Here is a 12,813-nt window from a genome sequence, read left to right on the forward strand (position 1 = left end):
AAAATGCTCCACACTTAGAGGACATACCAAACAGATAGATATGGCTAGACACATACTAGGCTGAAACCATGCATTTAATCTATAAAGGACCATTTTCCTTTTTTTCTCTCTGACCACTGATGTCAAAGGAACACAATACAAATGAGATAAGAAAACCATAGTCCAACTTCTCTTTTTGGTTAATAATTAAACTCCCCTGTTTCTAATAATAGGATAATGGAAAACATATTCCTGTGTCAAATAACTCATTGGAATGAGGTCACTGAACACTGTATTTGGAACAGAATTTGCTTGGCCTGCTGAAGTACCTGCCAACTGGTCAAAGTACATCTTCCTTTTTAAGCTCTGGAAGAATCAAAAAACTAACTTATGAGTTATTTATCTTTTATATTTTATGTATCCAAGATAATGCACTTTTCCAGGAAGACACATTGCTCACCTGTGTTGAAAACTGAAGGACAGCTGCACTGATAACATGCATTTTATATTAATGCTGTAAATCACTAATTTTCAATAGCTGTTTCATGTGTAGGAACCTATACCCAACTCTCCTGATATTAGTTATCATAACTTGCAGTAGCTGTAGCCTTATAATGCACACCTGCATTCCACAGAAGAAGTGCAATAAAGAACTGCATGTTACCAGAATCAAAAGTGGATTGATTAAGAAGTTCTGCCATGTCCTAGCCAATCACCAATGGAAGTAAAGATACATGGTGTCCTTATTGCTGCCTGGGTCCTCAATTAACAATGAGGAACTCTAAAAGACCCTTTGTATTAATTCAGCCACAGAAGTGAGTATTACCTCCATTTTGGTCATAGTTTTTGTGTTGTCTCTGAGACAGTTTCAGACAGGCTGCACTACATAAGCGACTACCTTTGTTATTAAAAAGGTCTTACAGAAATATTTGACAACATTCTGCTTTCTGTGGAAGAAGAATATGTGCTATCTCAGGACATTTTTATTCAGTGTTGAAGCGTCTGGAGGTATCTGGGAATCAATGCTCTCAAATGCTTCCAAGACCTTCCAGACCTAGATACAGATATGCAAATAGAGAACATTCACCCAAACAATAAAGTCCTCTTCAGCACCACATCCTGACCTGAAGCCATTTTACCAATTTGGATGGCCAGCAACACTTGCCTAAATACCCTACTCTGATGAGAAGGATATAAAGCAGGGGACTTGAAGTTCAAGAATTCTCCAGCATAAAGCAATGAGCCTATCGTCATCAATCAGGCTACTGGATATCCTGGAGTGTGCACTGGAAGGGATAACAACCCATTCATATCACTATCACGTTTGAAACATTATGGACATTAGAATTATAAAAAAACTCGTATGAAAAGAAACAATAAAATAGGTAAAAATGCTTTAGTTGCTGACAAAACAGGAGTTTTCAACCTAAGGGGTTCAAAACATCTTTTCCCAGAACAGGTGCAGATTCCTGTTTGGCAAATTTAAGCCCACTGACAAGAAGTTCATTTATTTTGAATTCTTCATTTGAAGTCTGTGGACAACAAGGATTTCATGAAACACAAGTTGAAAACTAATGATAGAGTGTGAAATCTTAGCACACCAATGGGCGTTTGAAACTTGTATGGTATCTATTAGTCAAACAAACAAATGAACAAGGCTTTGAACCATCACCAGATCTGAAGAAAACAAGAGCAGTATTTTTCCACTCCTCTTCCAATGCTGTTGTGGTTTTTTTGTTACAATACTTTATCAGGCTTGTCTTAGAAGACAGTTTTAGTAGGATCAGTTACCGTATTCCATATTCTTACAGAAATTAATCCTTACTATTATTTCACTCAGTTTGAAGTATAATACAAACTTCTGAGACTTTCACAGTACAAATAGGTATGGTATTTTCACCAGTAACTTAAAGGGATAAACAATTAAAAAATTACTTTCATAGAAGCATATATGTTATCTTATTAAGTGATGTGATAAGCTATAGGGCATGTATCAGGACCGAAATGGTTGTAGTCATTAATTTAAGTAATAAATCATAGGTCCTGCCAACAATGACAGCAAACAGATGCTAACAAGAAAATGTATTATTTAATATTGTCATGTGTTATAAAAATGTAAGTGTTTAGGATACATCTTAAATTTTTACAATAATATGCATTTAATACATTACTGTTTTGACACATACAAGAATCAAATTTATAGGTCTCATTTGGCACTCGCTTTCTCTTCTGTGAACACAGAATGGATTCCTGAGGGGAAAAAAGCTCAAGAAGTGAATGTTTCAAATAGATGTTTGCAACAAAATCAAGTTGTTTGTCTTGCTGTCTTGGAGTAAGTATCATAAGCACTGGACCTCATTAGAAAATGAAAATTGGCATATTTGCCTGTATGTAAACAAAAGTTTTCCCTGAAAGTTCCCAGGAAATTACAACTATGAAGTTTATCTATATATATGGACAGCAAAAGGTCTTATCATTTGCTACAAAGTCAAAAAAATAATTCTGCACAATCCTTATAAGCAGAATGTCAGTATTGAATAACTCTCAATAAGCCTGCGAAGTTATAAAAATAACAGAAGTTGTATTTTCCATTGTATCTTATAATTTTTTTCCTACATCACTTTAATACTACCATGGAATGCTACCAATGATTTTCACCAGCTGCATCCCTTGCAACACCAAACTCAAAACAAAATCTCTGTTAGTTATTAAAAACATGATCTATTCAATTCCTTCCGTTCATAACTGCTCTCCTCTCAGGACTCTGAAAGCTGGACAGAATGATGACCTGATACAAGTACTGACATCTGAAAGCTAGGAAATGCAATTATGCCTTTTGGCAAGCCCAGCCACACTAAACAGAACCACTGTGCATACACCTTTTCCAGCACTGCATCTCTGCTGCCATACAGCCTCCTGCACAAATTCCCTCTGCAGGAGGGTCGATTTTTTCTAAGAAGATCACTGCTTTTTCTAAACATTTTTGTTTTGCTTTAAGGAAACTGTTTTGATAATAACACTCCTGTTTGCATTCTGTTTCACTTTCATTTTCAATCAACTCCTTCAGGTATCAGAACAGTTCCTTTCTTGGAAGTGCTTCACTCCATGCTTTAAAACACTTGAGGAAGCAGTGATCAGAGTATGGAAACTAAATTTTCTTCATTAAATCTACTGAAGCAGACATTAAAAATGCATTTAATATACTGGGGATGGCTGGTGGGCATCACTGACTGTGACAGGCCAGTTACTGATGAGCTGCTGTCAGACGGCCTTCTCAGCAGGGATCTGTGTCTAAGGCTGCTGAAGGACAGCAATATCTTCCCTTGTGTGTAAGCTCTATTCATCTCCCAAGTATTTACTAAATCACAGACCTCTGCACACAAACCCAGTGTTTCAGCGCATGCTAACAAATGATGGATGGCCTAGTCAATTCGTTATGTCCTGAAAGCGTGATTTCCTGCCATTCCAATCATCAAACCTCTAGAGCCTTCAGAGCTGATCAGTCCTGGAGAATATATTTTGCAGGCTCTATTAAAGGAGTAGAGGTTCTTTCCATCAGTCTCAAACTTTTTTTTTCCTGGCTGATTTAAAGAGAACTCCCTCCTTCCCACAGCACCATCGCTACCACTCTTATCTGTGTAAAGTATTCAGGGCATGTACCGTTAGTATGTTAGTAAAATAGCACTCCTGGAACACCAGCCAGTTAAAAAGAGAGATTTTGTTTCTGACTACTATAAAACACAACAATCTTTTATTTAAATTCATCTATACGTCTTTATTATGTAACCTAGACAACCTCCAAAACATTTTGTAACTTAGCTTCTTTGATCAAATACCTTTTACAGCAAGTGAGTGCTCAAAAGGACCCATTTTCTTTGTATTTGCCTAGTGAAACATATCAGAGCTCTCTTAATTGTGTTCCTCCTAAAAGCATAAGCCACTTAGGAATAAACTTCCGATGTTCCAAAGACAGGTTAGCTGTCAAAGAAATAAAGCTGCTAGATTTTGCCCTTTTCATAGCAAAGCAATATACTTGACAGTCTTTCTTCTACATGCTAGAGGAGAAATTTTATTTAGCTTACCTATTCAATGATCTATAGGAACAGAATGTATTCTGAAACATTGAGCTTCAAGCTGCTGAAGAGTTAGCTGTCTACAGTACAGCACAGTTTTTGAAGGTGGTGTAACAGATATGAGTAAACTTTAAGTAAATAAGCATTTGGTTACTCTCAAACGCAAAGACCTTGGATTTCTTTGCTTGCTAGGTGTGATCCAGCCATAGCCAGCACAAACCAATCCACATTGCCCTACCGTTCACCTCAACCTTGACCTGGAGATTAAACTCACTTTTATTGCACACAAAGGTCATCTGTGTTAGGTCAAAATTCAAAGTTCCTTGTCAGCTAAGGTTGATATATTCCAACCTTTCCTACTCTAATGCATCAAATTTTTCATGGTGAGGTCATATTCAGCAGACAGTGTATTCAGCAATTTATTGTGCCATTGTAATATAGCCCAGAATATGATTGTCCAAAAAACAACGCATGAATAAAATATTTTCCCTTCTGATATAGCAAATCCCCTCTGCTCATAAAACTCTAGCCTAGACTTGTTTGCAGGCTTCAGAGTGATACAGTACGGAACTGCTTCTGAAATACAATCAAGATTACCATTTTTATCATCATTGTCCTTAAGTACAAACAACATGAATATAGTGGTATCTTAAAATCCACAAGTCAATTAAAATGCACATATGGTCAGTGTTAAAACTTCCACTTCATCCTTCCTTAACAACCACTGTAATCTGGCCCTTAAATCTACAGACATCTGTTGGTCTGTCTGATGACACCAAGCTTGCTTTAGAATGAAATACTTACAAAAAACAGTACCAAGACTCATATGCTTATCCTGCTTGTGATTATCACAACCATGGAATTTGTGAAGTGGCAAAAAGTACAACTAAATTAAACTTCGTGAAGCAACACAGTAATATACACTGTTACCAAGAGAACTCCCCCAGCGTTGCCACATAAAAGGCTTTTCTTCCTCTTTTTCTTTCTCTTCTTCTCCTTTTCTTTCTCTTTCTTTCTCTCCCTTTTCCTGTTTTTATTTTCCTTTTCTTTTTTCTCCCCTTTTTTCTTTTTGTCCCTTTTTCCCGCTTGCATTTTCTCTTTTCCCTCTTGTCTATATTTATCTTTTTGTCTTTTTTTTCTGTCCTTTTTTCTTTTTGCTTTTCTCTCTGTATTTTTCTTCTTTTTTTTTCCTCTCTTTCTCTCTCTTTTCTTCTGTATTAAACAAAAGTACCCAACACACAGCTGTAACAGACACAGAACGCATTTTTAAATTATAGGAAACTAATTTCCACATCTGCTTTAAGAGGCCCCTCCAATCATTGTATTTCACCATCAAATCTTCAAAGGATATAGGATTGGCTTCTAAGTGGTTTGTATAAATTCCTCAAGGCCAAAAAGGCTTTCCTTTTACTCAGCCAAAATGAATTTCACAAGTGTAATAAGTCCTGTTCTGTGTGATTATTTTTTTATATAAAATGAAGTGTACTCCCATATGGTAGCACTTCCCATATTAGAAGGGAAAATGGTTAAAAGAGAAGGAAGAGACTTATCAGTACTCAAGAATTCAGAAAATACAACCTTAATTTTGGTACTGTATTTCAAGCAAAATTTCAAGACCAACCTTTAAAATAACCCTGCATTTTGCAGGATGGACAACATATGTGGGAATGCTTGTAAGGGAGAGGAGGACAATTACACTTACAAAAACTGTAACAGAAAACTACAATGGACTTCCCTCAAAATTAACTTTCATGTTGACACATGCTTATCTATTAACTAAAAAGTAGATGACATGTATAACAAGGAAACAAAAAAAACCACTTTCTGTCTCTTTCCAAACAAATCTGGAAGGTACCCATCTCCTGAAGACCTAGAATTTATATGTGCCAATATAAGAATTTTCTGTCTACATTTCTAAGAATTTTCTGTCTGTTGGTATTGGAGAGCCCCAAAACTGAGAAGTGTATTTGCCTTTCTACTCTGAAAGCTTCCACTGTTATCAATAGCTAACCTTTAAATAAGTATCTTACAGTTAATCTAATAAATAATGGAGATATAAAGTTCTGAAATATATACTGATTTAGTTAATTTCTATCATGCAATACTTTGTATTACAGGGGAGCATAAGTATCCTTCCTACTTCGGGTCATAGGATAAGCAAATAGTTTTTTAACAAGACATACCAACTCCAACCACTTACAAGTTCTTTAAGGCTTGTTCACTGGCATTTAAGTGAAAAGAGAAAACCTGTACCGCCCTCTGGTTTAGCCTATCAAAGCTGTAATACAGTAAGTTTCCTACCAAGGGTTCAAATAGCAAGAACAGCTTTCTAAATGACACAATATCACTTCAGAGCTCACATAAAAATTTACTACACAAAGTAATTATTTCATTTTAAGATTATTTTCAATATGATATGTTTTACTGTAGGCAATTTATGAAAACTTGTATATTGTTATTTTTGTTTTCAAATAATGAGCCAAGACCTCTTTCTCATCTCTTATTATCAATCTGTTTACCTGTGTGTGCAGATTCAAGCACTTAATTTTAAATTACATTAGGCTTTTACTACAGATAATGGACAAAATCAAACAGTAGTATAAAATTGCGTTTACTCTGAAGTTTAAGATAAAGTAAGAGAAATAGAAAACTTTAAGAATTCTACTGTTTTCATAGCTGCTCCAGCTATATGCTCCAGAATATTTAAACACAGCAATACTAATCCAAAGTATTTGCCACTTCAAAATAGACAGTGTGGAAATATACCAATGGCCATTTAACGTCTCCCTCAAAGTCTCTGCATCTCTATTAATGCCCATCTTAATTTCTCTCATGAGCTGGTCTACTGAAATCAATGACGTGGTTTATACAGGCAGAGCATTAATTTATTTTATTGTTAAGTAGTGAGAATATAGAAAAGAAGGAGGAGCTTAAAATGTGCCTTTATGCTTTTTTTGTAAAAAGAAGTAAGTTTCTAGTATTCATAGGCACAAAGGCAACTTTCTACGTGAGATTTGCTAGATCTGTGTTTGCAGAGTAAAGAAAAACAGCCTAGTTCCTCTGCTTTCCAAAATAATTAACAAACTATTCAGAAGAAAAGGGAGAGCAGACGTTACAAGAATTATGTCAGTTTTGCTATGACAAGAGCCTATCCAGGCCGAAAAGAGTGCAACTGACGTGTCACACGCCTTGATGCTGCCTGCTCATAGGTAAGATTTCCCTGTCTAATGTATCTCTGCTTGAGTTCTGAAAGCCATGTAGACAGCTAGGTGCCCTCTGCTCTTGAGCTTCTTCCTGAGCCAGGCTGACTAAGCCAGTCCTTCTTCCCGCGTAACAGTAGCTCCAAGGAGCCCTAGAGCAGAGGACAGAGATTTCTCCTTCTACCTTGACTCAATCTCCAGGCTCAAGAGGGAGATGAAAGAGAGGAGTAGTCCTAACTTCCCATTTCCCACTGCAACTGTCTTAGGCTTACCAGTACGGCTTGATAATCTAAGCAAGAGCACAAAGGCAGAATGAAATTACTCACAAAAAAGCAATATATTTCCTTGTAAATAAGACTGGCTGGAACAGAAAATCTGAGGCCTATCTACCCCCAACTCTAAAAACCAAAAAGAGAGGCAACAATGACACTGGAAAAGAGGAAAAAAAAAAAGTTTACTCAGTCTTAAGTAGCTGATAAAAAAAATAACCTTGATGGCATACATGAAAACTTCTTTAGGGCCTCTGTTGCAGTATGAACCATCACTGCGAAAGTGTTAAAAATGAGCAAATAATGAAGAGATTATATTTTCCAATTTACATTGTGAGACATTACCATGCAGATACATCTTTTCTTAAATGAAGAATCTTGTCAGGATGCTTTCCATGCCTGGTGTCATTTAATAAAGCTATCAGTAGTCTGGAGAATGAGCAACATAATTACTGAAAATGTGTGTAAAACCTGAAATGATATTAAGTAAGGAAAAAAACAGGTCATAAATATAGAGGAACATGCATCACTTCGTATGTTCTGGGAACAAAGACTGTATGTCCAATAACCAAATGTGAAGTTACATATGTTAAAAACCAAATATCCATACTCAAATATCAAGTATATCAATATGAACCTCTGCATCATGTTTTTCTCTTGCTTATTTAGGGAAAAAAAAGAAAGGAGGAGGAAAAAAAAAGTTTTTCCCTCATATTTATGCCAGTTTCCCTTACCTTTCTGCTCTAAGAAAAGCTCTTCCTAATCACTAGGAAGGAAGCTTTCACATAAGGAACACAAACAGGACAGTACAACTTTGAATAGATGCATGGAAGAAAAGTGGAGACCTGTACAGAGCAGCTGCTACAAATTCTAATACTTTGAAATTCTAGTACTTTGAAACTCTCTAGAAACACAGTTTGCACACATATAGGCTCAAAAATGAATGTTTCTCTTACATGAATAAAAGTGAAGGTACTGAAAGGGAAGTTGGGCTAGAAGCACCAAGTTTGTTCAAGTAAGGAAGAGAAACAATACAGACTACAACAATTATGCTATGAAAGAATACATCACTCCTAAACAGAATGAACTCCGTTTCACAAAAGTTCAATACAAGAACTTGAAAAGCAGTTTTTGGAATCTCTAAAAGATGTAAGGCTGCTGAGCCAACAACTGTCAGGAAGTTCCTGGAATCCCCAATTCAAGCACAATGTAGTTCCAGAAACTCCAAAAGACTAAGAACAGAACCAAATAAGGAAAAACTTTTTGGAAGAAAAACCAAGATAGTACCAAAACAAATTGGGTCAGTAAACTTTATATCCTTAGAAAGCTTGGTAGAGACCAGAGAAAGATTCCATCAAGAAAACTGTAATATTCAATGAGAACTGGACATAACCAGCAGCAGGAAAATATGTACAAAGTATAGATTTGAGAAGGGTCCTGTCAGTTGTCAATCACGTTCTATTGGTAAGAACTTTCAGGAAAAAGTTTAGAAGAGAAACTATGTATTCTGCCATAGATAGAAGAACTGAGATATTTATTTTTTTTTTCTCCTGGGAAACAACTAAACTGAAGTACTAGGATATCAGCTTGGGTATGAACCAAACCCTTAGAAGTTTGACTTTTCTGAACAAGTTAAAATGGTCTTTGAACACAGTTAAAAGTTGAAAGGTCTAACCTACATCTTGTCACCATAAACAGGTAACATTAAGGTGATTCTTATGCAGAAGACTCTACTTGTAGGCAGCTCTATGTACTACTTAAGAGAGAAACGAGCACTGAAAACAAAGAGATCATAACTTCCTTAGGGCATTTCCTGCAATACCCTACATTTCCTAGAACTAGCCCTACAATGGGTAATCCAATTTAGACATTAGGTCTCACTGAGAAGAACAGTGTCACAGAAGAACATGAGCCCATGGCTAAAGAGAAAGCAGAAGAATAAGATACAGAAGTTACAAAGAAAAACACTATTAGCAAGTAGATAAATTCAGGCAAGAAACAACACAGAAAGGTGGTACACTTTAGAAGAGCACAACACAGAATACACAGAATTACCAGTCCAGTGGTGTGTATGTTAAGAAGCTCAAAGGAACTACGTATCAGTGATCCAATACTGGCAGATTTATTGTGCTTAGTGCTCAGAATTACATTTTGATAATCCTCAGGTCATCAAAAAATCCTGCTGTTAAACACAAACACATTAGAAGACAAATGCTAAGCATGTAACAAATGCCTTAAGAAAAAATAAATGAATAAATACATTGGTAATTGCTGGGCATGGAATACAAAGTGCAGCACTAAAAGAAAAAGAAGAGCAATTTGATTCCTGATGTTCTGTTACCACAAAGAACCGGATTTTAAGCAAGGTAAACTAAATCCTTGTTGTCTGTAATGTCACAGAACTGTAAAAAAATACAGGAGTCTCAATGCCTGTATAAAGATACTTATCAGTATTAGAAGCAGTCTAATTTTGGCTATTTGGCATTAATAAATCACACAGCAACACCCTTTTGAAGTAGTAATCTCACCTGTTGAAGCAGTTCAAGAATAGGAAAGAACTACCCTGTTAGATTCACAGGTCACCACAAAGCACAGCTATACAGACTAAATTGTGTAATTGTGAATTCATAAGAGGACGTTCTCAACTCATAATGCGGGTAACAGATAACAGTATGTTAAGCCAGCAAATCACAGAAGCAACTACTATAGCTACTCTCTGCTTTTCAGTGTTTGCCACATGTGAGCTTTAGAAAAAATGTATTTTTTTCCTGGTTTAAAACTCTGCATTATTAGTGCCTAGTTTTTCAGAAGTCATCAAGTTCTAGAACTGAAGAGTCAACAGCTCTTTTGCAGCAACAAAGGAGAGGACTGGGAAGTAAAACCTATCAGCAGAAAGGCCTGGTCTTTTTCTAACCAACTTCTTTTCCCATGCGTCTATGGATCTGTCTTGGAAGCAGGTACCTACACACAGTGACTGACCTCACAAAACAACTCAAACTCTAACCTTCTTTCAAGACAGCTTTATAAGCAGACTGCGAAAAGAGAACATGCACATATATGTGCGTGCATGCATGCATATATACAAACACTCTCTTATAATTTCATTAGCACCGAAGTGACAAAGCCAAGTCTAAGCTCCTTAGACATATGTTGCCAGTAAGTGGTTTCCCAAGTTGCAGCACTGTGCAAGGATAGCTGGGTTCCCCAACTGCGCAATGCTGTACTCGCTGCACCAACCACGTTGCTTTACCATCACTTTTTTCTCTGTAACACGGCTATTCCCTCAGCTTGATTTGTAACTACATTACACATGTTCCTGAAAAGGAAAAGATGGCACTGGACTGTTCAAAAGCCTAAGTTGGCTCTTCATCCACTTACTGAAAGTTACACGCAGCTTCTTTCCTCAGCCACACTTGTGGTAAGACTAGCAAGGCTTGCTCAGGAAGCACGTAAATGATTTTCTGTTTTACTTATTTCTCACCAAGTAAGCACAGCACTTAAAAAACCTACAGTTTTCTGTATTTCTGGTGATGTTAGAGAAAGCACCACTCCTTTCTCCACGGAACCCAGTTTGGTTTCCTGTCCAATTCAGCACTACTAATCCTTCCCCAAAACCTGAAAAAGAGAAAAACCTTGCAAAATGTCCTTTAAAACTCTTGTTGTTGGTATTAAACATATTTTGGCAATGAAGAACAGTGCATGGAACACATCCTGTAATGTGCACCTTCCCACGTTAGCCTGTGGTCATTTGCAAACGCCTTTGACTATCCCGAACACAGCTCAGGCAAGGAAGCAGATGAATGTTCTTGTACGTGATGATTCCTTTTCTGGCCTTCAGCTGGAGAGCAGCACCATGTAAAGCGTTATGGGTCCAGAAAGCCTCTTCTCCCTGAGCAGTATCGCAGGCCCAGTTCCACCCTTGGCCTCAGCCACAGAGGAACGGCCAGAGCCTTAAGGCTTTGTTCACATTATAAGATCTATTTGGTGTTTAAGAGCCGCATGAAGGGACCTGAGAGCTTTTACTTGGGCATGTAGAGGAGGGGGCAGGCGCGTTCTGTATTTTGTGCCAACTTCCCCGGCTACAGAGTGAGAAGTGCCCCGTTCCGAGCAGCAGCTTCGGCGTCGCCGTCGATGACCGTGTGCGTGTCCAAGTGATTTTTGTACCGTGTGGGGCCTGGAACTGGGGGCACCGGCTGGAGCTGGCTGAGCCGCCCCCTGCGGCCTGTGGCCCGCCCGCAGCGAGCTCGCAGGCCGCCGGCCGGGGCCCGACCCGCCCGCCCCGCGCCGGGCGGCGGCCCCGGAGGGCAGGAAGCACTTACCTAGGGAACTTCTCCTTCAGCTGCCTCAGGCTCTGCCGGGTGGGCTGCACATGCCCCAGGAACTGGGCTATTTCATCGTACTGGGCTTTGGTCAGCTTCATGCCTCGCACCGCCCAACCTCACAGCGCCGGGCCTGCGCGGCGGCGGGAGAGGCGAAGGGAGCGGGGCGGGCCGCGCCGCTCCGGCCCCCGGCACGGCGGGCACACCGGGCGGCGAGAGGCAGAAGGCCAGTGATGGGGGGGGGGTCGCGGCAACCGCCAAACGCCCCGCGCTACTGGTGCCGCGGCAGTCACGGGCGGCTGCAGCGGCCGCTTTCCCGCGGCTCCGCCCCGCGGCCCGGCCGGGGCGGTGCGAGTGGGGCGGTGCGAGCCGCCATCCCGCGCCGCTCCGCTCTGCGCAGCCGCTCAGGCGGGAGGACGGCGCCGCGCGGGAATGGCGCTGCCCGAGGGGTATCGCCGGGCTGGGGTGTCGCGCAGAGGCGGCCTGCCGCGCCTGCGAGCGGAAAGGGACACTGGGCACCCCGCGGCTGAGAACATACCGGCCTCAACGCCCTGCAAGCCGCTTCTTGCTTTAACGTCTGCGAGGGCGGAAGGGGCTGGCGGGGCGCGAGCTCCCGCCGGGGCTCCCTCAGGGCGCCGCCGCCGCCGGCCTCGGGTGCCCGCGGGCTGAGGAGAGCGGTGTGTGGCCGCGCGCTGTCGTGTGCCGTAGCGCCTGCCCGGGGATGGGGTGCGCAAGCCCTGCTGTATTACGGCATTAATGTATAATTTTCAACCCCCTTTCCAAAAGTCATTTTGAAGAGTCTGTTTCTGCTGGTGTAAAGGAAAAATAAACGCTGAAGTAGTGGGGCTGGGGCTGCGGATCCTGACAGGGCCGAAGGGTTACTGGCCTACAGCCTCACACATGCAGGAATGACTCCTCCAAGTTTTAGAAGAAAAACATTCAAGTTTGTGCTTGGATTTACTTCAAAGTTTGA

At 40.0% G+C, this 12,813-nt stretch overlaps 1 protein-coding gene across 7 annotated transcripts in view; it reads right to left on the reverse strand.

Moving 5' to 3' along the window:
- The window catches only part of CDIN1 (CDAN1 interacting nuclease 1), a 136,617-nt gene extending 124,439 nt beyond the window's left edge, over positions 1–12,178 (reverse strand). For 6 of the 7 annotated variants that reach the window (XR_005829118.1, XM_040602353.1, XM_040602357.1 and 3 more), the window contains exon 1: positions 11,841–12,178. Coding sequence is in view for 6 of the 7 variants with exons in the window: in XM_040602353.1 (XP_040458287.1) it covers positions 11,841–11,941 (101 nt within the window). In the remaining variant the exon portion in view is untranslated. Of the gene's footprint in view, positions 1–4,061; positions 4,134–11,840 lie in introns of those variants that run through there. The other variant, XM_040602356.1, reaches the window with a different exon arrangement.
- Positions 12,179–12,813: the final 635 nt, after the last annotated feature.

This window comes from Falco naumanni, chromosome 7 (genome assembly GCF_017639655.2).
Source record: "Falco naumanni isolate bFalNau1 chromosome 7, bFalNau1.pat, whole genome shotgun sequence".
NCBI lineage: Eukaryota > Metazoa > Chordata > Aves > Falconiformes > Falconidae > Falco > Falco naumanni.